Source organism: Pygoscelis adeliae, unplaced genomic scaffold, assembly GCF_000699105.1.
Source record: "Pygoscelis adeliae isolate BGI_AS28 unplaced genomic scaffold, ASM69910v1 Scaffold47, whole genome shotgun sequence".
NCBI classification, from domain to species: Eukaryota; Metazoa; Chordata; class Aves; order Sphenisciformes; family Spheniscidae; genus Pygoscelis; species Pygoscelis adeliae.
In genome coordinates, this window is record NW_008825255.1 from 1,523,445 (window position 1) to 1,545,913 (window position 22,469).

The following is a 22,469-nucleotide window of genomic DNA, read 5'->3' on the forward strand; positions in this document are numbered from 1 at the left end:
CCGCCAGCTCCCTCAGTACCCTTGGGTGGATCCCATCCGGCCCCATAGATTTGTGTGTGTCTAAGTGGTGTAGCAGGTTGGTAACCATTTCCCCTTGGATTAATGGGGCTTCATTCTGCTCCCCGTCCCTGTCTTCCAGCTCAGGGGGCTGGGTACCCTGAGAACAACTGGTCTAGCTGTTAAAGACTGAGGCAAAGAAGGCATTAAGTACCTCAGCCTTTTCCTCATCCTTTGTCACTATGTTTCCCCCCGCATGCAATAAAGGATGGAGATTCTCCTTAGCCCTCCTTTTGTTGTTAATCTATTTATAGAAACATTTGTTATTGTCTTCTACAGCAGTAGCCAGATTAAGTTCTAGTTGGGCTTTGGTCCTTCTAATTTTCTCCCTGCATAACCGCATGACGTTCTTCTAGTCCTCCTGAGTTGCCTGCCCCTTCTTCCAAAGGTCATAAACACCTTGTTTTCCTGAGTTCCAGCCAAAGCTCTCTGTTCAGCCAGGCCGGTTGTCTTCCCTGTCAGCTTGTCTTTTGGCACATGGGGGCGGCCTGCTCCTGCTTCTTTAAGGTTTCCTTCTTGAAGAATGTCCAGCCTTCCTGGACTCCTCTGCCCTTCAGGACTGCCTCACAATATAGTGATTTTTTTTTTAATCGAGGTTTTTGTTTTGTTTTTTTTTATTTTTCCCATGCTTTGAGGTTAGTGATCTAAATCTGATACTCAGGTAAAAGGATGCTGTATTTTTTTCACCTAAATTAAGCAACATTAGAATTTAATGGTTCTTGCACTACTTTTGCCTAAAGATGTAGTTCTGACTGACTTTGATCCTCCCAAAAGTGAGGGAAAAGAAGTGCTTAACAAATAGTTGAACTGGATCTGTGATACAGTGTGACCCAAACTGAAAAGCCAGAGGGAAGCATTTTTTATTTATTTGACAGTCGAGCTCTTGGAAGCCAAAATGCTTCAGACACTGTATCATCAGAACAACTGGGAACGTCAAATTGGTTTGTTGTTGAACCCAAGCAGTACTTGCTAGTTTAAGTTCTGCTTTTCAGGATTTTTCGGAGAATTATTATTTATCACGGTAGGTGGTTGGTTTATTTTCTGCAAGAGATTCTGTTTAAAGATTTCCCCTGTTAGGAAATTTTTGGTTTCAGAGTTAACTTTTCAAAGTGATTTAATGTCCACAGGAATGAAGACTTATTTGGAAGTATTTTAAGTACTCTACTAGTAAGTTGTTATAATGCCAGGTATTTCTCTACAATATTAACTTATTTTGATTGATTAGATTTTCTGCAGTCTGTGTGAATACATTGACTATTTTTAATGTTTCTGTACTACAACATGCACTGGTATATATTTCTTCGTGGTCTTTTGGATGTTTTAATCGGACAACTTTCCAGATAAAACCTACAAAATAAGACCTTGATTTTAATACTTGCATTTGTCAAAGATCCATGTACATGGTGAGACAGTCTTGGAAAAATTGCGTTGCACAAGCTGGATTAGTGTGAATATTTCCCTAAATAATGTCCTTGCCTCAATAGTAAACAAACTGTGAGAGAAGCAAGTAAGTCCTTAGAGTTAATGTTGATCAGCACCTCTCCAGGAAAACCAGGAAGTAAAACCTTGGAAAACAAATCTAAACCTGAAGAAACAAGGAGATACTAAATTTGTCTTCAGTTTGTCTCAATACACTTTCTTAAAATAATGTACTGTTCTTTCTCAAAAACTCATTGTAGCTTTCTGTCTTCTGCAATAAGCAGCACTGTGAGTACAAACAACATGGGTACACTAGGAAAACTCTCAGAATTTTCATTTATCTCTGGTGTACCCTCTGAAATATCCTAAGCGTATGTAGCATACTTGCAAATGTTGCATCAGTGTGATTAAATCTTTAAAGTAAGAATAACCCACAAGTTTTGCACGTGCTTGCATATCCCACATTATTAAGCAGAAAAATAGCCTACTCTGACCTCACTATTATATCACAGCATGAGCTGCATCTGCCTGCTGCAGATAAACCCTGTAGTGTGCCTCTAATGAAGTAAAGAGCAGTTGTACACTGAAATGGATTCAAAAGCAATGTGAACATATGAATTCTAGATTATTCATTGGATAGCATGCAGATTTATTTAAACTTTAAAGTGTGTTTTTTGTGTCACAGACTTATCTCCTCGTATTATTCCACTGCAACACTGTTTGGTTACCAGAGCTGTCAGGGACCAGAACCTTTCATCTGTGTGGACAGCTGAATATGCTCTTGATTTGTTCTTTATTGGTGGACTCATTCCAGAGGCTGTGTGGTTAACACACAGACTTGGGGACTGGAAACTCTCTGTTTCAATTGGTGTGGCCTACCAGCTGTATTGCCAGAACTCCGACGAGTTCTCAAGGTAAATTTGAGCTTGGAATTAGTATACTGTATTTTGTTATTAATGTTATTTGCATGGTTTATTGTAACAAGGCATATCCTTTGTCTCAGAAATTCATATTCCCAGACTCCTAGTAGGTGTAGGCCCTAACATGCTAAGATTAGTTATTTTGTCTTAGATGTTCATTTAACAGAGCTTCATTAGATTATCTCTGAGTTTTACTTAGTTATTAATGAACAGTTTCTTGTTATACTTTCAGACTGAAAAAGACAGAGCGTTACCTGCCATTAAGCTTATCACCAATGCAGACTTTTCAGGAAAAGTTACAATCTTTGTTAGGGCAGCCAGTTACTTCTGAAACATCAGGATGTATTAAATACAAGCAGTTTACAGGTACATAAAATTTTAAATAATTGTCTTTACTTTTCATGTTATTTCACTGCATATTCTGTGTTATACACCGTCTTAAAAAGAAACAATTACCTTGTCTTCTCCAATGTGTGCATTACTGTTACAATGTATTCAAATACTTTAATTTTATAGGGGTTTTGGTTTTGGCTTTGATCATTCTAAAAATGGACCGTATCATCAATCTTGTCTTCTTCGTGTGTATCAACCAAAGCCTTATTTGACTATATTTGATGTTAACTTCAGTTTGGAAGAAAACTGAAGCTTCATTAAATGAAAAAAAAAAAAAATGCCCTGAAGCAAATGCGAATGTATTAACAGTATGGAAAGTATCATCATACTTAAAATTAGTTACATGATGGTGTTTAATTTTTGCCTTTCCTTTCCGTTAAAGGGGGAGGTTATCTCATAGCCTGACAGCTCCATGTCCCCAGATCCAACAGCTAGCAAGGCTGAGAGTGTATTCCCGGTAGGCACATACCCAAACACACATAGACAACACCTATATACAGCTGGCCACCAGCCCCACTCCCTTTTCTGGTACAGACCCACTCACAGATGCCCTCTTTTCCCCACGCACACACTGTCTACACCCCCCCCACAGTAGCTGGCCTTCAATATACAGTCCGTCCAGTAGCTAGCTGGTCTGGGATCCTCAGTCTTTCTGGGTGCCTCACCCTTAGAGACACACACACCTGTGCACACACTGTCTTTCTAGCAGGTGGTCACGACTGCCTTGGTCCCTCCAGTATCCAAATCCCCTGGTCTAGCCCTTAGAGACAAGCAGACACATAAGCAGGTCTCCCAGTTGTCTCTCTGGCAGGTGGCTAGGTCTTCACGATCCTCTCTAGTCACTGCTAACTCCTGTGGTCTCACTCTTGCAAGAGCGAGATGTACACACCCTTAGCTCCCAGGACATTTCACTTACTCGTTGTTAGTCTGACTTGATAATTTGCTAGTGCTCACACATTCACTTACATAGCCTCACTTGTTCCAGTTGCTGCCGCTATGGGCACTCAGACCCGTGGTCCCGCTCCAGTTGCTGGCACTCGGTTTGACTTAACTCCAGTCTCTGCAGTTGCTGCCATCCCAGACACACAGGCTTTCTGACCCATGGTCCTGTGCCAGCTGCTGGCACTTAAAATCCTATACACAGACACACAGAATAGAGGGTCCCTCACCCAGGAAAACAGACATGTACTGACAAGGCCCAACAGAGGTGAGGCTGCCACAACTCTATGCCATACCTTTGGTTTCTTTCCTAAAGATCTCATAATGAGCCTTGTGCAATCCCAAAAAGCTCTTCCCCTGCATCCTATCGTATGTCCTATCATTCTTGACAGTAACCTCTCTCAAGCCAAAATGTACTGAAGAGAGCCACTCCCACTGGCTCATCTTCATGGGTTTCATACCTGGACACCGGGGCTGATGGCTCTCCTGGGAAAAGCCTGGACAGTGTCCGTTTCTCTGAGTACATAATTTGCTGTTGTGTATCTCTGGGCTTGTGGAGATGAGCCTTTCATGGGCTGATTTTTCTACTGTGAGTAGATGGGTCTAAGGTGTTATTCAGGTTCCCCCACCTGCTGTTGTCTCCGTGCTCCTTTGTATGTGTCTATACGAGCTAACTTAATACTTTACTGCTGAAATTCCCCCAATTAGCTAGATCAGCCTGTCCTTGTTTACATTTTACAGAAAGTTTACTGGCACGTTCTCTATTCCTTACTCTCTTCTTGTGTGTTTGGAAACTATATTTCAAGTTCCTGTCAGCAGGTGGATGTTAATTAATCTTTAAGCCATATGCCAAACACTGTGTAGATTCTTCTTTTGTACTAATTTCCAAGGATTTTATTTCAAACAGACACACACACATATACATGCTGTATATAACAATCTAAGTATGATAAGTAGTGGAAAGATTTGGCAGCAAATATTTCAAGACAAGCAGGAGGAGTAGAAATGGAAGTAGAGCAGTATAATATTATGTGAATTTCAGGAACCAATTAATGATGTATGTTTAAGGTCCTGATACTTCTAGGAAATGAGGAAAAAATGTAATAATATGTAAAAGATCAAACATACACTTGCCTTTCCTTGATCATCATGCTCACTGATAAAAGAGTTGTTGTAGTCATTAATAGTATACCTAGTTTATAGGTATACTATTTCTTGGTAAGAATTATTTGCCAAAATTTTATGCCAAGCAAATGCATGGCTGAGAAGTTCAGTTCTCTATTAAGAAAGGCAATAACTTCCCCCATAATGTGGCAAAACCTAAAATTAGTAATTGAATACTATTTTCAAATGTGAGAGGTCTTGAAGCAAGTAGATGTGATGTATACATTGTAATTGATGAATGTAGCCTCATAATTTCAGAATGAAGGCCATGTATTGTTTGAGTCTATTAATTTATTGGTTTCTGTGCTTAATATTTTATAGATCCTATTGAAGAGGAAGATGCAAATGTTCTTTATAGCTCAATACAGGAACTACTGAAAGCAGCTGTTATGGCAGATGCTGATATTCTTTCAGAGACATTTCAGCTTTTGATGGATTCTGCCAAGGATCTTAGCAGAAAATTGTATGGTTTAGTTCCAGATGGGCTTTATCTTCCAGCACCACCATTATACTGTCCTCAGCCAGCTTCTCTCAGTGAAGTAAGCGTGCATGATAGAAGCTTCTTGGGTCTTTGTTTTAATGTATTTATGAAATAATCATGATCTTTATTTAGGTTCCTTTCAGCTCATTTTTTCTGTCTGGTTTTTCCATGTCCATTCATTTACTTAAGTAGCACCGTAGGGATAAGAAAGTATGTGTGCCTCTGTGTTCTTTCTATAAAGGATCTATGCTCTAAAGAAGAAGGGAAATATTCTTAGGAGCAGAAACAACATTTAAGTCAGATTTTTTACTGTATATGTCCTTTCTAATTTGGAGGCTTTTTTTTTTTCTTTGAATTTGCATTTTTCAGGAAGACTGCAATGACATTCTTTTAAAAATTGAGAGAGAAAGTCGTCAGAAAGTGTCAGGAGTCCTTCAGCGAATTATCTTGCTCTTCCGGGCTGCTCGCTGTTCCTGCCCTGCAGCGCAGTGGTATATTGCACAACTGAAGTGGGCAAGAAAAGTTATGCAAAAAGTAAGCATTTAACTTGTTTTTTTGTAATTTGGTTATCAGTAGTAAATATTACTGACAAGCTTGCAATTGCATTGTAGAAGCAGTCTTATCTGGACTTTGACGATGTCATTTTCTTTTTTCACATGTTGTCTTCCAGTTTTACACTCCATGTTCAGTTCTTTTAGGAAACCAGAGCTTAAAGATATAAGGTATATACTTCATAGCAGTGTTTCCTTCTGTGAGTTTTTCTGTACCTACTTGGTAACATACAAACTCATTTCTTTCTCCATTTGAAAGATAGAGGCTGATTTTAGTTGGGAGTTACAGTTGCTAACCAGAAGTGTGTTCCAGATCACTTAGGGTTGTATATGTAACAGAGAACGTGATGCTCACCTCAGGTAAAGTAGTCATCTTAGTGCAACAGAGCTTATAAGATCTCATTCTACTCATGTGCGTTTTGTTTGCACAGAACCAAGCTCAGAATATATTGACAAAAAATCTTTGTGTAACCTCAGGCTTTTCTTAGGTCATTGTTACACAGCCACTTACAGAAGGTTGACTTGCTACAGAATGGTGTACGTGTGACTGTCTGCCTTCCCTCAACCCCCCTCCACCAGCATTGATGCAGTGATCCAGATCTGGAACTGGTCTGACTGACACATAAATATTTCCTTCTTTTTGCTTATTGCATGGTCGTGCTTAATGCTGTCACAGGGAGGTGATCAGAAGTAGCAACTGAAACAGGAGGGAAAACTAGTCTGCCTTCTTTGACAGCCTGGACTCTGCTGGATTAAACTGGTTTCTTAATTGTGATCTTAGTTCTTCTTATACTTTGTTGCTCTTGTATTTCATGGTAATCATGAGTATCACAAGTACCATGCAAACAAAAGCATTTTTTGTGCCATAGCTCATACTAAACATATTCCTTTAAATGAACTTCCAGAATACAGATCTGAAGAAAATGGAAAGCAAGCTCAAGGGAATTTTACTTATCTTGGCAGTATTCTGCTAATGACTGAGAGGCTGTACATTTAGTAGTGATACATACAAGACTTTAACTGATTTTTATTTCCATTTTGACATGCAAACAAAATTTGTTGATAGGTGTATAAATTGGCAAATTATATTTGTAATTATTTATTTATTTATTTTTACTATCTATAGATTCGAATGAAAGGATCTCTTCCTTCACTGAGTCCATTCCCGGAGACTTTGCTTCGTTACTCCAATTTCCGCACTGTTTTCTATAGATCTACATCTTCTGGAGACCATCAGTTTGATGATATTACCTGTAAAATTTTAGGTCTGTGCAATGTAATAGAATAATTTAGGGCTGGAAAAGAGAACACAAGTGAGAATCCACAGGTGCAAAGAAGCACTTATTAGCTTGAAATAGTATACTGCAATGTGTGCAGGAACACGTTCTCTTTCCAGCTTTTATGTTGGTTATCAAAACTCTTAATGTGAAGGTTGCTGTTCTGGATTGTTGTGAGTGTTACAGATCTGACAGATGTGAACGAACATGAACACTAAGTAGGACTAAAGAGCTCTAGCTGCAGAGCACTATTGAAAACTCAAGAATGAGTAATTTTTTTCTTTAATTACTGTTAAGATAATGTTAATTCCCTTCTTCTAGCTAAAAATCTCAAGCTATTTTGTTTCATTTATTTAAATAGAATCTTACCGTACTGCGTTTTGTGTCGTAGGTTGGTTCAGAGAGCTATGTGCGTTGTGTTGGATGTTTCATGTTCGTGAAAGATTATCTGACAACTGTAGGCGGTACCAATCTGCAAGGGAAAATATTAACAATCAGAAGGTAATTATATTACTAACATATTAAAGATACATTTTAATTGCATAAAGCTATAAGAAGAATTCTAAAGATCTGCTGTATATTTCTGTGAGAACTCTTACTTGCTTAGTAGGACAAAATTAGCATAGTGCTGTAATGTGCAGTAAGTGTTTGATGCTACAGAATAGTGCTGTACATATGAACTACATCTTTCTAATAGTATTTCTGTTGGGCTTTTGCTTGGTATTTAACTCAGATAATTGCTCTTCTGGCAGTATCTCTTCAATAGTTTCGACACTTGTCTAGATAAAGTATTTACTACTTTTTTTTTTTGTTAGATTAAGTTATTTTGGGTGTTTCCTGACCAGTGTATATGTGGGGGTTTTGTGCATTAAATATACATTGGTTTTCAAAAAAGAATAATGAAAAATATTAAAATTTAATCATGTTTTCTCTACTTATACCCTTATCAATTGATGTCAGAGGTCAAGGAAGTAAAAGAAAGAAACTACTGGCATTATGTTTGTAATACATTCTGTAACAGTACGGATGTTGTGGGGTTTGGGTTTTTTTTTCCTATCTAGTCTAGCAACTCAACTGTCCTTATCAAAGGTTGCGCTGTTTTTAAAACAAATCCAAGTTTCTATTCACCAGAAAAATCAAGCTTCATATGAACAGGATGATTCTGTTTCAAATAGTAGAATATTCTGATTTTTCTGTGCTTTGTGCAACAGTGACAAATGAGATAGAAACCACTGACTGTTTCAAAATAAACTGATCCATCTTAAAAGCCTCTTGGCTGGCTTAAATACCTTGCTCTCAAGAAAGTATGTATGATCACCTTAAGTCACAGTAAAATTACTTCGTCTGGTAATTCAGCATATTTAATCAGTTACAGCTATTTTAACCAAATCCTTAAGTTTTACTCTAAATGGCTGCAAACAGACTCTTCAGCAGAGGGTTAATGGAATTATTTCCTAAGTTGGTTTAAAAAAAAAGCTGCTGCTTTTTTTTCTTTCTTTTTTTTTTTATGTAAGTTATGGTCCATTACAACTTTGATCTGTCTCCTAGCATCATATACGTCTCTGCTTGGCTGTTAAGTTAGCTAGTTTTATTTTCTGTTGGCTAGGGAAGAACTGTCACAATTTGCAATATATGAATAATTTGGCTGAAATACATTGTTCATATCAATTAATGTTTCTATAGCAAGGTGGTCTCTTTTAGGATCTGAAGAACAATGAATATGATGCCTCCACAGTTGAGCATTGTCTGAATGCAGTGGAGTGGGCTTGTCGAATGCTTCCTTTCTGCAGGTTCATGAATGTTGAAGAATTAGTTCAAGATGTAATTTTAAGTCTGCTTGGAGAATTGCCACCAGTGAAAAAGGTAAAAGACATTAAAGCTAGGACAAAAGCAATAGAGATTATCACAAATGTTTCTTCTTGTAAATGCTACTGGTTAGACTTCCTGGTGGTGTAAGTTCTGTTGGAAATTATATCTTCCTTGTGTGTTAGCTACTTGAAAAGGTACCTTATTTTTTGCAGGTGGCAGAGATTTTCGTAAAAGCATTTCCTAATCCTGAAGATATAAGGGTTCCCCTGAGAGACAAGTATCATGGTCTTCAGCAGCGACTCAGACACAGTTTTGTTAAAGGTAGTGTGCATCCTTCTTCAGGAAATACTAAACGAACTTTCTTTTTTACCCTACTTAACTAATAACTTGTGACAATACCTTCTTTCATAACCCATGTAAAACAATTATTACAGTTTTCAGTTAGACAACTTTGAGAGAGTTTTGTGGCAAGTTCTGGATTTTCTTTCTGGTATGTCTGTCCCAATAATAGAATATAATGACTTCTAAGTTGATGGTGTTTCTTCACTTTATCACAGTTTCTGTCTGTATTTCTAAATGGCTATAATTTACGATCATTCAAAGTTCATTCATGTCTCAATTCAAGAGAGTAAGTGGAAACTGAGAAGTTTGCATTTAAAATCTCTTGGTTTTGTTTCTTTGGGTAGGTCCTGAAAGTGAAGAAATGATGTCAGTTGTTATACAAGCTACTGAAAAAGTGAGAATGAAGGCCTTGAGACGTGTAATAAGGAACATAGGCCCCATAGAAATTAATATTTGGGAGCCAGCAGAAGAGAGAGCAGCAGATGATGAGGAACACTGTTATGACAGATTCTCATTAGGCACTAGTTTAAGCAGAAGTACACTTACTGATCTTGGGAATCCTCAGGTATATAGTGATGCCGACACAGCAGATACACTTTCTGATGCTTTGCTTACTGAAGGAACAAGTGCTCAAACACCTTCACTCCAAAGGTATGGAAAAATTGCAGCAGAAAGCTTTCTTTTTAAAAGAGAGAGAAAAGAAAGTTGTCTCTTACTATTGAAGTAATCTTTTTTACCAGACAGCGTAATTGTCACTTTGGGTAATCTATCAAATGAAGGATCACAAATTTGCCAAATCTTAGAACTGCCAATGTTATATCAGTTACTGTGAGACTAATATGTTCTTGAAGTGTAAATTATTATCAGCTATGACCAAGTTCATATATGATACTGCTGAGTTGCTCTCAATGTAAAAACTGTGGATTTTGCATTTGATTTGCCACCTTAACATTGCATTAACGTAAATCTGGTTTTGTTAGTTTCCTGGTTTTAACAATAGAGGAAGAAAAGGAACTAATGTTGCATTTACTCATTTTCTCATGTAATTCTTCTTAAAATGGATTTTACATTCTTAATTCTTCTTAAAATTGATTTAACAGTACTTATGTTTGTTTGTTGTCTTACAGGGATCATGAACATCAGAGACAAGGAGAAATAGGTAGCAAAAATGCCACATGCAAGATAAAAGCTCTTAACTGGAAAACAAAACATAAAGACAAAGTATATGGAAAAGACATGCATAATCAATGTAATTTGCCTATAGTTGGTGCATGGGAATTTGAACGTGATGATGATGAATATGTTAATTTTTTAGAACTCTTTTTGAGTTATGTTCTTGAGAGAGACCTGATAAAGTACAATGACCTTGGAATTCCATTTCTTACTAGCTTCTCTGGACTTCTTCGAGAGCATGAATTAAACTCTCTCTTTTTTGATGTTCATACAACACTAAAACGTCGACAAGGCAAAACTAGAAGCCAAAGTGTGTTTAGAGCAGGGTCTTGCTATACTGTCACCCTGGCATCTTGCAATCCTGAAACAGTGTCTGTCTATAATGAAAACCAAAATATTTTGGAAAATCCAACCATTGTACAGTCAATTGTACAGACAACAGAACCTTCTGTGCGTAACTCAATGAAAGGACTTAATGAAGGATTATTTGGTTTAAAACATAAATCAATGTACAGAGCTCAGAGTGACAATCAAGGAGTCACTTTTGCACCAGCAAGCCAGACCTTTCCTAATCATACTTTCTCTAGCCTTCAAACCCAGGCAACTTCTAAATACATTTACAAAACTGTTGATGTAGTTGATACTGTACCAGGAGAAGAACTAGCTATAGAATTGATGGGTAAATTGAGCAATATTGCAAAATTGCTTGAGTGGATGATCAGATGGTCTGATAAAAGACTGCTCTGTGGTTCCAATAAACAAGATTCCTTAGACAAGATTCTCCCAATGATACATGTGAAAACATCAGCAGCTGCTGTCCTTACTTCTTTATGGCTGCTAGAACAGTTATACAGAGATGGATCTCAAGCAGAGAGCATAAAATTTAAGGTAAGAAAAAGGATGGGACAAGTGTTGATGAAATGTGTGAGTTAGTTATGCCAGTAAAGAAAATCACACACATCTTTCACCTCATAGTTCTGTTCTCAGTAAAACCTGGAATATTGATTAATAGCCTGTCTTTTAAGGGTTGCTGGGAAAAGAGAAACATTCCAGGAATACTGGAATTCTGTCTGTAGGAAGACTTTGGTTGGAGATTAAAGTTCTCTTTGGAAGTCCTGTTTTAAATCCAACTCATTTATCTAGATACCACATTATTTGAGCAAATTCCTACAAGTTAGGCCATTGTGTCTAGTTTTAGACATCATCTTTAAAGAAACCTAGTATTGGAGATAGAGTATGGAAAAACAAGACAAAGAATAAAATAGTTTGTCTGGGGACACTTGAATTTAGATTCATTTATCTTTGAGGACAGTGCAGATACGGTCTGACTGAAGTATTTAAACCAGTTAAAGATTGGTGAAAAGTGAATTTTGAATTTCTATCTAGCACTGTTACACAGAGTTGGAGAATGTATGTTAATATAAAAGAAGAGATTTGCCAGAAGAACCTGATGTGTATTGCTTTATTTCATATTTAGGGACAGCTGGATCTCTTAATCCTCTTTAATTAAGTCTACATGAAAGCCTTTGAGGGGAGAGGGTTGTGGGGGTTTGTCTGAGAAGGCTTTTCTCCCAGACGAAAAGAGATTTTGTCTTGGTTTTGGTTTGTTTTTTCTGTTCCCTGACAAGTGCCACCTGTATTTTACTTAAAACTTACTGCCAAAATCTTGTGCATGCATCTAACTGCATGATTATGTATGGCTTTTTGCCCCTCATACTGTCTTCAGTGATAATAATTTAGAGTAGTTTAATACCAGTTTTGTATTGCGGTTGATGAAGGCCAAATCTTACGGTATATCTTTGTATAGAGTATATTTAATTGTCGCATAGTGTCTTCGACAATTGACAGTCAATTGACACTGACAAATCTCTTTTACGTTTCCTTTGGGTAATTCAGAGGTAATTGCTTCACTTAATGCAAAAAGGGGCAAAACTCAGGTTCCACAGGCAACTGGAAATCCAGAATTTCTCAGATCTATAATAAAGGATATGAAGTTAAGCATAAACATACTATGTGGTATCGTTGGAGTCATAAACATACTATATGAAATCGGAGTTTTTTTAAAGTATTAGGTATCTTTTTTTTAAGTAGCGAATTTTCATCGTCATCGTTATTATTATCATTGTCATTATTATTATTAGAGTCTGGATAATCAATATCTGAAAGAATTTGCATCTCCATCGGGAACCCAGTCTAGGACAGAGAAAGAAAGTAGTATGGATGAAGGCTCTTCCATGGTGGCCAGTCCTCCACTTGACGTCCAGAGCGTACAAGCGTATGATGATCTTTGTGAAACCAGTTTTGGGTAGTTTTTTTTTCTTTTTTAACCTAAGAAATCTAGTTGATCATAACTGCTCAGCTAAGCAGCATGTCAATATGAAGAGTTCTGCTGTTATTACATGTTATATACATGTTTAATTTTGAGTGCAAAGTCAAACTCATGCTTACTGTTTACAGCTACATGAAGCAGATTAAATATTCTCCATCAGCAGACATACTTCTAGGTAGAAAACAATGTAGCTGTTGCATATGAAGTGAATTGTACATGGTTGTTTATGAACTTAGTGATGTGGAAATGGAATCTAGATTTCTGATATAGTTGATATCATGGTTTTATCAAAGAATTCAGATAACTTCCACTCTCTTTAGTGTAATTTTGCTTATATTGAGATGAGAGTTCACAATGTTACAGACCCATGGAAAAATAAACTAATCTAGCTGTGTTTATATGTGTGCATGTCAGAAAAATAGGTGGAAAAGGCAGTAAATATTTTATTTGTTAATATCTTACACAGTTCTGGAGGTGGAGATTCCTTAACCTGCAGTCCTTTGTGACATTTCATCTGCTGCTGCACTAAAGAAACAAAAGATCTTTAGTATTAGTATTTTGAGACATTATTGTGTGTCTTCTCTGACAAGAATGGTTTTTTTTTTAATAAAGGAAGTTTCTGTGAGGGAGATAAATGTAATCTTAACCAGATGATTTTGAAGTCATGGTATAGTTTGTTTTCTATTTTTGGTAAATCGTATGTGTTGGTTACGTTTTTCTGGAAACAGCCTATCTGAAAAACTGTATCATTAATGTCACTAAAAAATCACAGCTATATCGAAAAAAAATATCAATCTTGGTTTAAGTGAAATTCAGAGAGAAAATTTACATGAACATTGATTATATCACAGTAGTGTTTATTATACAGTTATGCGCTAGCCTGCAGTCTGAGAGGAACAGCATACTTAAACTAAGTAAGATACTTATATTATTTCTGTTGTTGATTACCTTTTGTAATTCCAATTACCAGAATGTCTACAAAGTCAAAATATTTTGATAAGAAGGAAATTAATCATGGGAATTATTCTGTACCTCATATGACTGAAGATCTTAATGAAGTGGGACCATTTGTTCAGGAGGAGTTAGATGTAACATCAGAAAGTGAAGGTTTGTTTTTGTGGTGTATCCTTTTACTATGGTCTGACATATAAAACAGTAGTTGTTTTTATGTCCCCCTGTTTATTTAATTAAAAAATGGAAATAAGTTTTCATTGTTCTATTGTAGCTATTCTATATTGTAACTAAATTTTATACAATTGTTTTCTCAAGACTTTCTGATCAGTTTTTCACTTATGTAACTTCTTTTTGCTATAGAGCTAGGACAGTGTGTATTAACATATTTAATTCTATCATTTACTTTCATTCAAAAAATACTCATGCGACTATGTAAAATATGATTGAAAACTGTAAGAGTTGAGTATGCATAGGTTAAGTTTATCATATTTCTACTGTGAAAATAACATGAAAAATAAGTTGTTAGTTTTGGTGGTTTCTTTTTTTTTCTGGTGCATGCATCGTCACTAATAATAACAGATTTTGAATTTACTGAGAGATCAACCCCTTTCTCCTTGCTAGGGAAAAAGTGGACTACTGTGACCAGTTGACAGAAATCACATAACAGTGCTGTATGTCATGTAATTTTCTGATTTAGAGTAATTGTGTTTATTTTGTAGAGTTCCTTGAAGAGCCATATGAAACTCCAAAGAGCTCCAATAGCTCTGTCAAGATCAAACCTGTAGAACATCAAAGAGGAAAGGCAAGTTACCGTTTTGTATAGAAGCACCAAATTATTATGAATACTCTTTTCAAAATATCCTGAATTCCTCAATATACTTCAGAAATTGAGGGCTTAAAGCATTTAGGATTGGTGAATTCTTTCCCCTGCTTAAATCAATAATAAAAGTCACAAGTAATTAAACAGTAGTAAAGTGAGATCTGCTGTGAGCACTTTTGAAAACTGGTTTGTTGTTTGTAAAACTAAATGTGTGTATACCTGTATATATAATATATATAATTATATATATATAAATTATATTAAATATATATAATGTGTAAAAATACATATAAATATATAAGTTTATGTATGCACACGTATATACAAAAACATGTAAATTAAACAAAAAAACCAACAGATGGTCTTCTGGTTAATAGACCAAATTCTTATGTGTATTTTGTTATACTAGAGAGCTGTATTAACAACTTTTTTTTCTTCAAAAATGTGTGCTTTCTCTGAAGTTGTCACAGGGTGATTTAAGTAAAGATTCTACCGCTTGTTTGTATGCTTGCTTGTTTTTAAATTAAATGTATAAAGGTGTTTATTTTGTTCCTGTCTGAAAACTCAATCTGGATCTATAAACAAGCCTTGTTCTTTCATGCATCATCTTTGGTTATAAGTCTCCTTTCTTTGAAATTGGCTAAGAGCTATTATGCTGGAATGTGAATTGCCATAGCATTGCTTTACTTGCCTGTAGTACTCTAGATTCAGTGCTGTTAATGGGATTAGAAACAATAAATATATTGTGGTCTTCAATTCTATAGTGCATTTTACTGTAGTGAATCTGTGGCATGCGTAAAATCCTGGATTTGTTTCAATTTCTTAGTTTGTAAATAGTTTGTATATAATACGGTTGTTTCCACATTTTTGTCGTTACCTAGGAGGTACGAGATTAGCAGAGTATATTTCCAGGGTACTATCTGGATATGAATTTGTAAATAAAAACTCATAGTAATGACTTAGAAAGATGCTCAGATGAATCTAATATCTCATTATTTCTCACTTGTAGCTGTCCTCTGATATGTATGTCATTTTGATTATTTTTCAGTCAGATTTTTTCAAGTGGCTGATAAATCAAAAGTATGTTTGCCTTAGGCTAATAAAATAAAACTTTATTGAAGCAGAAAAATTTACAAGTTCAGATGCCTCTTTTTATATTACAGCACGTCTCCATTTCAGATGTAGATAGTCCCCAGGAAGACCAAAAGGTGGAAAAAACAAAAGAAGGAAAGGGTGAACAGAATGCGTGAGAGACTTTTTTTTTGTTGTTTTAATTTCTCTTTTAACTTTGTTTAAAAATTTAAAATAGTTTTGTTAATTATGGTATCCAGTGAAGTCTCAATGGGTTCTTGCAGTTGTCTATAGCAGCAAACTCGTAGTTTGAAACAAGAGTTCAATCATCTCCTATTCACATATACAGGCATTTCACATATACAAAGTGCGGGGTGGATGAGTGGTTACCTTAGTAATGATCAAATAGAAGAGGCATGGTGTGAGGGAAGGTGTATTTTATAGCTGGGTAAAGGACAGAGAATAACTGGAAAAGCTTTCAGATACACAATTACTTCCCCAGACTTGAAATAATAGGAGCAGCATCTTCAGGTTAAATACAGGTGGAGAGCTGTTATTCTAGGAAACTTAATAGTTGATTTGTTACACAACATAGAAGAAAGAGAGGTTGGTGTCTAGGAAGCAGAAGGTGAGATAAAAATGTATATGGGCAATAAGCTTGTTAGCTCCTGAAAGAGGGAGGGAGGTATTTTACACAACTTAAGAAATTTACTACATTATAATCTTTTTAAAATTTTATGTTTTAAAATATCTCTACATTTATAATATATTTTATGTAAAATTACAGAAACAGTCCATGAACCTGATTGTCACATCATCTGTTTGAATAGATTACTGCTCAGTTTGATTTCTCTGAAGGTTTTTCAAGGGAAGAATATATTCTGTAAACACAGGGTTTGTTATATTTACCATAATGAATCTTGGTCTTTTGAGATTTTTTCATTTGTTTTAATGATAGAAAAATACCAACCTATTTTTATTATTTCAATTAGCTTTTTTCTTGGATCTACCAAATTTGTTTGTAGTAATGAAACCTTTTCCTCTGATATACAGTGCCTGAGTGTCTTAATATTTAGAAAGTCTTATTAATTATGATGGCATATAAATAAATACTCCTGCGTATATATGATGTTTGTGGAAAACTTTTAAGTGGCTTAATTTTAGAAAGATTTAGAATCCTATACTATTTTAAACTAATATATTTTTGTTTTGAAAGAAACAAAAGTAACTACACATAAGGTGCCTCTCAAGGATTCCTTATACTGGCTTTTCTTTTTTAGGAATGCAGATTGTGATGGTATTAACAGTATTGCTTAAATTGAATTTTCTCTTCTTTTGTTAACTCAGATCAACCTCTTTTTTGCCTGCTGTTTGTGTTGAATAGCCAGAACCTTTTCAATACTTCTGTTTGAGTCAGTTTCTGATTGCTAGGGAGACAAAGCATGAACGTCAATATTTGCCAGCTCAAATTGCAGTGTAATGCAGTAATTGAAGCAATGCAGATCAGTATAGCTCTGATCAGGTGGCTTTCAGGTATTTTTATCTCATACTAATTCAAATACTTTTTCAGGAGGTGTTACATATATATATATATACACACACACACACACACACATATATATGTATATAAAATGAAAATAAACAGCATAACAAATCACTGTAGTACTTACAATACTAATTTTTCTCTTTCTTTATAGCATGACTGAGGTTGTTACTAGCACCATTTCTCACTCAAACTCTCTAGAACAAGATGCAGAAGTTCCCAGGTAAGATAAACCTATAATGTTTTATATAATAAAAAATGGACTACCTCTATTAAATTTTCAGTCTGAAATAACATGATGTGTAGATTTGATTACAAAATATTTGCAGGTATACTATATTATACCTGCAAACTGTAGTACTGAGTAGCCTTTCCTGAAACCTTTTTGTACTGCAATCCTGGAAGATCATGTACTCTTGCGTGTTGTCCAGAATATCGCATGAATATTAACATGTTAATTCAGAGCTACCAGATTTCAAGAGAAGTGACACTTTTGTTTTCTGGTTCCAGACAAATCATTAAAATTATATAATATTACTATAGAAGATATATTGTTACATAAAACATCTAAACAATAACATTATAAACTTATAATCATACTTTTATAAAATTATTAAAATGTGTATGTCGTACAGCAACTGCTAGATACCCATAAACATACACATAATATTTCTATGAACAGGAAGAAGGTTGGAATTGGGAAAAGAGGTCAGGAGTCGACCTCTGGCTTTCACTTCTAGAACAGTTTTTTCAGTTTAGAGGAAGATCTGAAGTATGCATCCCTTTGGATTCCGTTTTTGTGTGTCTCTTGTCTCATTTCATTCTTGAGTTTTTCATGCCAGCTTTTTAAAAAAAAAAATTTCTCCAACTTTTAGGGTTTCATGCCGTGCTTACACATGCTAATTGTCTTCCAAAAGATTTCCCATGCCCCTTCACACCTACTACATATCCAAAACCTTTTCAGTATTACTCATTAGCCATTGCTTTATGTTTCTTCTATTATGCTTCTATTTCTGTACGTGCTTGCAGGTCATCCTGTTCAGTTGTCAAAAATCCTCCAAAGGTTGCCTGTACCCATAGCAATGTCAGCATTTTTCTTAAATAGAGAAATGTCTCTTGGGTCAATTTCTGTTGATGTAGGTAAAGTCCTTCAGTTTCTTTATAACTTAATGTAAATTCTAACCCTCTCTTCTTCATTTGAGGACTTCATCTACTTAATAGTCTTTACCTGCTATAAGATCAATTATCTCTGTGAGAAAATTCAATATATTGTATTACCTGGTACATGTTATTTTAATTTTGTTTTCTGATCTGAAATTTTGTTGTTGATTTTTAATTCCAAATATATAAAGGCACATTTAATTATTTAAATGAAAGTGAATCTGCCATCTCTCTTATTTCAGCTAATAATGTCCTTCTCCATTTTTCGTCAGCTGTTTGGTTTTATGACTAACCACGCCCTCTTTCTGTCAGGTCATTGTTTTCTGCCAGTATCTCTAGTGAAGACAACATTTCAGATACCCTTGTAACTAAAAAATCAGATAGATCTTAAGTCCTTACTACTGTTTTTCATTCAGTATATTAGGAAGCATTAGGAAAAAGATGTCATACATGCTCGCCAATGAAGATTGTGCAGTGTTAATTATTAAATTGTTCCTATAAATTAATTATGCTTTAGAAAAATGAAAATATCTTTAATTTTCTGGATTGATTTAAGGCAACCTAGTATAAGTGTTCTGAACTATGAATGTTTTTAATAGATTTGTTGTTTTCCTTCTCTTCTCAAGTAACATAGAGATTTCTCTAAGTGATGGGCAGCCTTCTCAGACTGTTGTGTCAACTATGTCAAGTGTTGCCTCCAATACTTCCATTGGTGCAAAGAAGCAAGAAGTCAAGAAAGAAGTTCCTACAGAAGAGAAACTAAACACATCAGAAACTGCCAGGCAGATGCTCCAGGATGAAATGTTTAAGTTAGTTCAGGTGAGAGCATCTCATTATTGAAAACAGTGTTCACAGTATAAACTGTGTTATTTAAAACAGTGGGGATAATTGCTATTTTAAAGGTATTCTCTGTGTGATTGTTTTTGAAAGAGATTTCCAGTTCCACGTAACTACTGTGAAAACTTATTTCAGACTTCAGTCTTGCTTTTGACTCAAGAAAATGAGTAATATAATAATAAAAGTTTGAGTATGTTTTAGTTCACATAATGCAGGGTGCTCTAATAGTATAGATTAGGAAAAATTCTGAAGCTGTAATAACTTTGCAGCTATACTAGGATTTAGTTTTTGTTAGTACATTGAGACAATTCTGTGTGACCTTACATTTACTCAAACTTCACAAAAAAGGTGAAGGAATCTGTCTTGCTTTAGCATAACCTGTCTGTGGCAGGTATTTAATGTATCTTAAAAGAAAGTCTGGTACAATAAACAATCATAGAAATGAATCATTATTGAAACTTTGGGATGTTGTTTATTTTGTCACCTATATTAACAGGATAATGAACAGTTATAACATGGCCTAGACATAGAATTTTTGCTAAGATTCCTGTTAATGTTGTTTACAGTGTTAACTTTGTGTGTGTGTGTATTCAGCTACAGCAAATCAACTTCATGAGTTTAATGCAAATAGTGCAGTCATCCTTTGCCAACCTGCCAAATGTGCAACAAATTTTGCAACAGTATCAATCTGTTCACCTGGAAGGAAGGCAGCCCGCACACACTGCGGAAGGCAGTGGCTCTCTGGAAACACAGCTGCCTGCTCAAGAAGATAAAGGAAAACCGGCTCAAAAGAACTTTGATTTTCAACCAAGGAATAGTTTAAGAGATGAAAGCAACAATGGCCATATAAAAGTAGGTATATCAAAGTGTCATTTATGAAGACTGTTCTGTATATCTGATATGTTATCTGTCCTGGTAAATTAGGAAATGTTTTTGTAGTGATTGCTGCAGATAAAAAAGATTTATACCATTTTTGTGCATATTTAGTGCATGGTTGCTATTTCAAGATACTCGTAAATGCTGTTTTGTTTGCTTTTCTGATTTAGAATCATCTGGATGTGAATGTTTCTTTAAGCCTATTAGAAAGCCACAGCAGAGATACAGGATTTATGCCACTGTCTCAAGATTTGCATTCTTCAGCACCTGCTAAACCGCTTCATCTCCTAGCTCCTTCCTCAGACATCCAGAAAACACCCAAGCTTATCCCTGTTGAAAAAAAACTGAATTACTCAAATGGATTTCCTTTGCTTAAGCTTGAATCAGGTTATCATTTAAAACCAGCATTTTTACATCCAATAGAAATGGCCTCAGCTTTTGCTAGACCACCCCCAGTACCACGAGTAGCTTGGCGTTCATCAGATTCCTTATGGAACCAGCAGTCATCATACACACCAAGAAAGAGTAAGTCAGCAGTAGATTTGAACATGAGTAGATATGACCCTGAGATCCCAAGGCAAATGCATGAGGAAGAGAAAAGATGGGCAGAATCTGTGCATAAGGGACCTCCCAAACACCTGAATCTAGATCAGTATGAAGGACAGCAAGAAGTTTCACCTCGGCAGCAGTTCTCCTCAAATGCGGATATGGACAAAGCACTGATGACTCAGAACCTGGCTGGTATTCCACTGTTGCACTTGCAACTTGACTCAGTACCTAGACTCCCATCAGTTGTAAGACAGCCAATCACTACTACTTTAATTCCTGTTAAACCTGTAACAAAGGAGACTGACTGCAGAGAAACACTACAGCACACAGGAATATCACTACTCCATGCTAATTTACCTCAAAAAAAGAAGGTACTGGATTTTAATAATATATTTTTCTAAGCTGTAGGATTTTTTCGGTTTCATGGTTTCTTATTCATAAAAAACAAGTTAATGTTTCCAAAGTATGGAATTTGGAAGTGTTCAGCACAGCTACCAGAAGAGATCTGCAACTAAGGTACCTCCTTATTGGCATGTCAACGTGAGGCAAGCTGCAAGCTTGGAAATGTTTTTAACAACCTTAACAACATTCCATAGTTCATCAACATTCGGCCCATTAGTAATGAATTCACTATTTAAAATACTGGATAATATTTATATGGTAAAAAATAGTTCTGTTTTTACAGAAATTTAAATAGAATTATTTACAGAAATACAAAGAATGCAGTAAGAAATTCTATTTTGTGAGCGCAGAAATGGAATGCTAAAAGGCTTGGTAAGAAAACCTTATCTTCTGGATGTCAAGAACTTGACATTTTGAAAAATGCTGTTCTGATAGACTCTCATATGCTTGCCCATTCCAGTTGAAAAGAATGGAAACGTTTTTCCTTGAAAGCTGCTTCTTCAGTTCTTGTCTACATTGCACGGTTCCTACCTTCATCCTCAACTACATACATTAGAAATGCAAATATAAGTGAAATGCATTCTGTGGAGAAAATTAGTATCTTTTAGTTTACTTTCAGAAAATAGTTTACACATGTACACATTAGCTGAGATTCTGGTCTAATGCTGCTAATACTACATTTTCACTTTCTCCACAAATTGCTACAGCAATTGTGTTTGTATAACTGCGATCCAAACTGAACTTGCTCTGTTCATCCGGTCTGACTGGGGTTCCCCTCTCTGTTTCCTTTATCATTGTTTCATTTTTGATTCTTTCTCTCTCTGAACACTTTCAGGTACCAAAACTCATTCCACTTCAAGATCTCATTGCATTTGAGCAACGCCACCAGCATCATACTGTGCCCAGTACTTCCTTTGGACAAGACCAAACTGAACCTATCCAGTTACTAAAAACTGATGTTGAACCATTTGAACTAAGAGATGTGCAGAGTAATAGAAAAAGGCAAGCCAAACTTTTAAAGTGGGTCTTCATTTTGAAAGACTTACTGGTACACTATACTTCTAGCTTTGAAATCAATGGGAGTTTTTACAGCAGCTTCAAATGAAGTGGGGTTAGATATAATTCTATTGAAGAAGAATAAAATAGCAAATATTAGTAAAGACACAGCAGGAGAAGTATAGCATTAGGGTATGAAGGGGTTGTTGCTGTTGCCAGGCTGATAGGAAGAAGATTCAAGGGGAAATGTTTTTCATACTGGTGTCTGTGGTTTAAAGTCTTGTCAACTGGCTGTTCGCTATATACTGTTTATGAAATGCTTTGCTGCTTACACAATGAATCTTAATAGGCTACTGCCTGCGCTGCGTATCATCACTGTTAGCAGTGATCTTCAAGAAGGAAAGGG

General features: G+C 35.7%; 1 protein-coding gene across 1 annotated transcript in view; it reads left to right on the plus strand.

Moving 5' to 3' along the window:
- The window catches only part of LOC103921476 (chromosome unknown open reading frame, human C5orf42), a 66,388-nt gene that overhangs the window by 22,564 nt on the left and 21,355 nt on the right, over positions 1 to 22,469 (plus strand). The window contains exons 17-35 of the mRNA XM_009329455.1: positions 2,162 to 2,390; positions 2,629 to 2,762; positions 5,214 to 5,431; positions 5,743 to 5,907; positions 7,051 to 7,189; positions 7,593 to 7,702; positions 8,903 to 9,064; positions 9,223 to 9,331; positions 9,697 to 10,003; positions 10,480 to 11,413; positions 12,667 to 12,830; positions 13,825 to 13,961; positions 14,528 to 14,610; positions 15,792 to 15,874; positions 17,397 to 17,465; positions 19,030 to 19,222; positions 19,835 to 20,092; positions 20,287 to 21,036; positions 21,903 to 22,069. Coding sequence (XP_009327730.1) covers positions 2,162 to 2,390; positions 2,629 to 2,762; positions 5,214 to 5,431; positions 5,743 to 5,907; positions 7,051 to 7,189; positions 7,593 to 7,702; positions 8,903 to 9,064; positions 9,223 to 9,331; positions 9,697 to 10,003; positions 10,480 to 11,413; positions 12,667 to 12,830; positions 13,825 to 13,961; positions 14,528 to 14,610; positions 15,792 to 15,874; positions 17,397 to 17,465; positions 19,030 to 19,222; positions 19,835 to 20,092; positions 20,287 to 21,036; positions 21,903 to 22,069 — 4,411 coding nt within the window. The remainder of the gene's footprint in view (positions 1 to 2,161; positions 2,391 to 2,628; positions 2,763 to 5,213; positions 5,432 to 5,742; positions 5,908 to 7,050; positions 7,190 to 7,592; positions 7,703 to 8,902; positions 9,065 to 9,222; positions 9,332 to 9,696; positions 10,004 to 10,479; positions 11,414 to 12,666; positions 12,831 to 13,824; positions 13,962 to 14,527; positions 14,611 to 15,791; positions 15,875 to 17,396; positions 17,466 to 19,029; positions 19,223 to 19,834; positions 20,093 to 20,286; positions 21,037 to 21,902; positions 22,070 to 22,469) is intronic.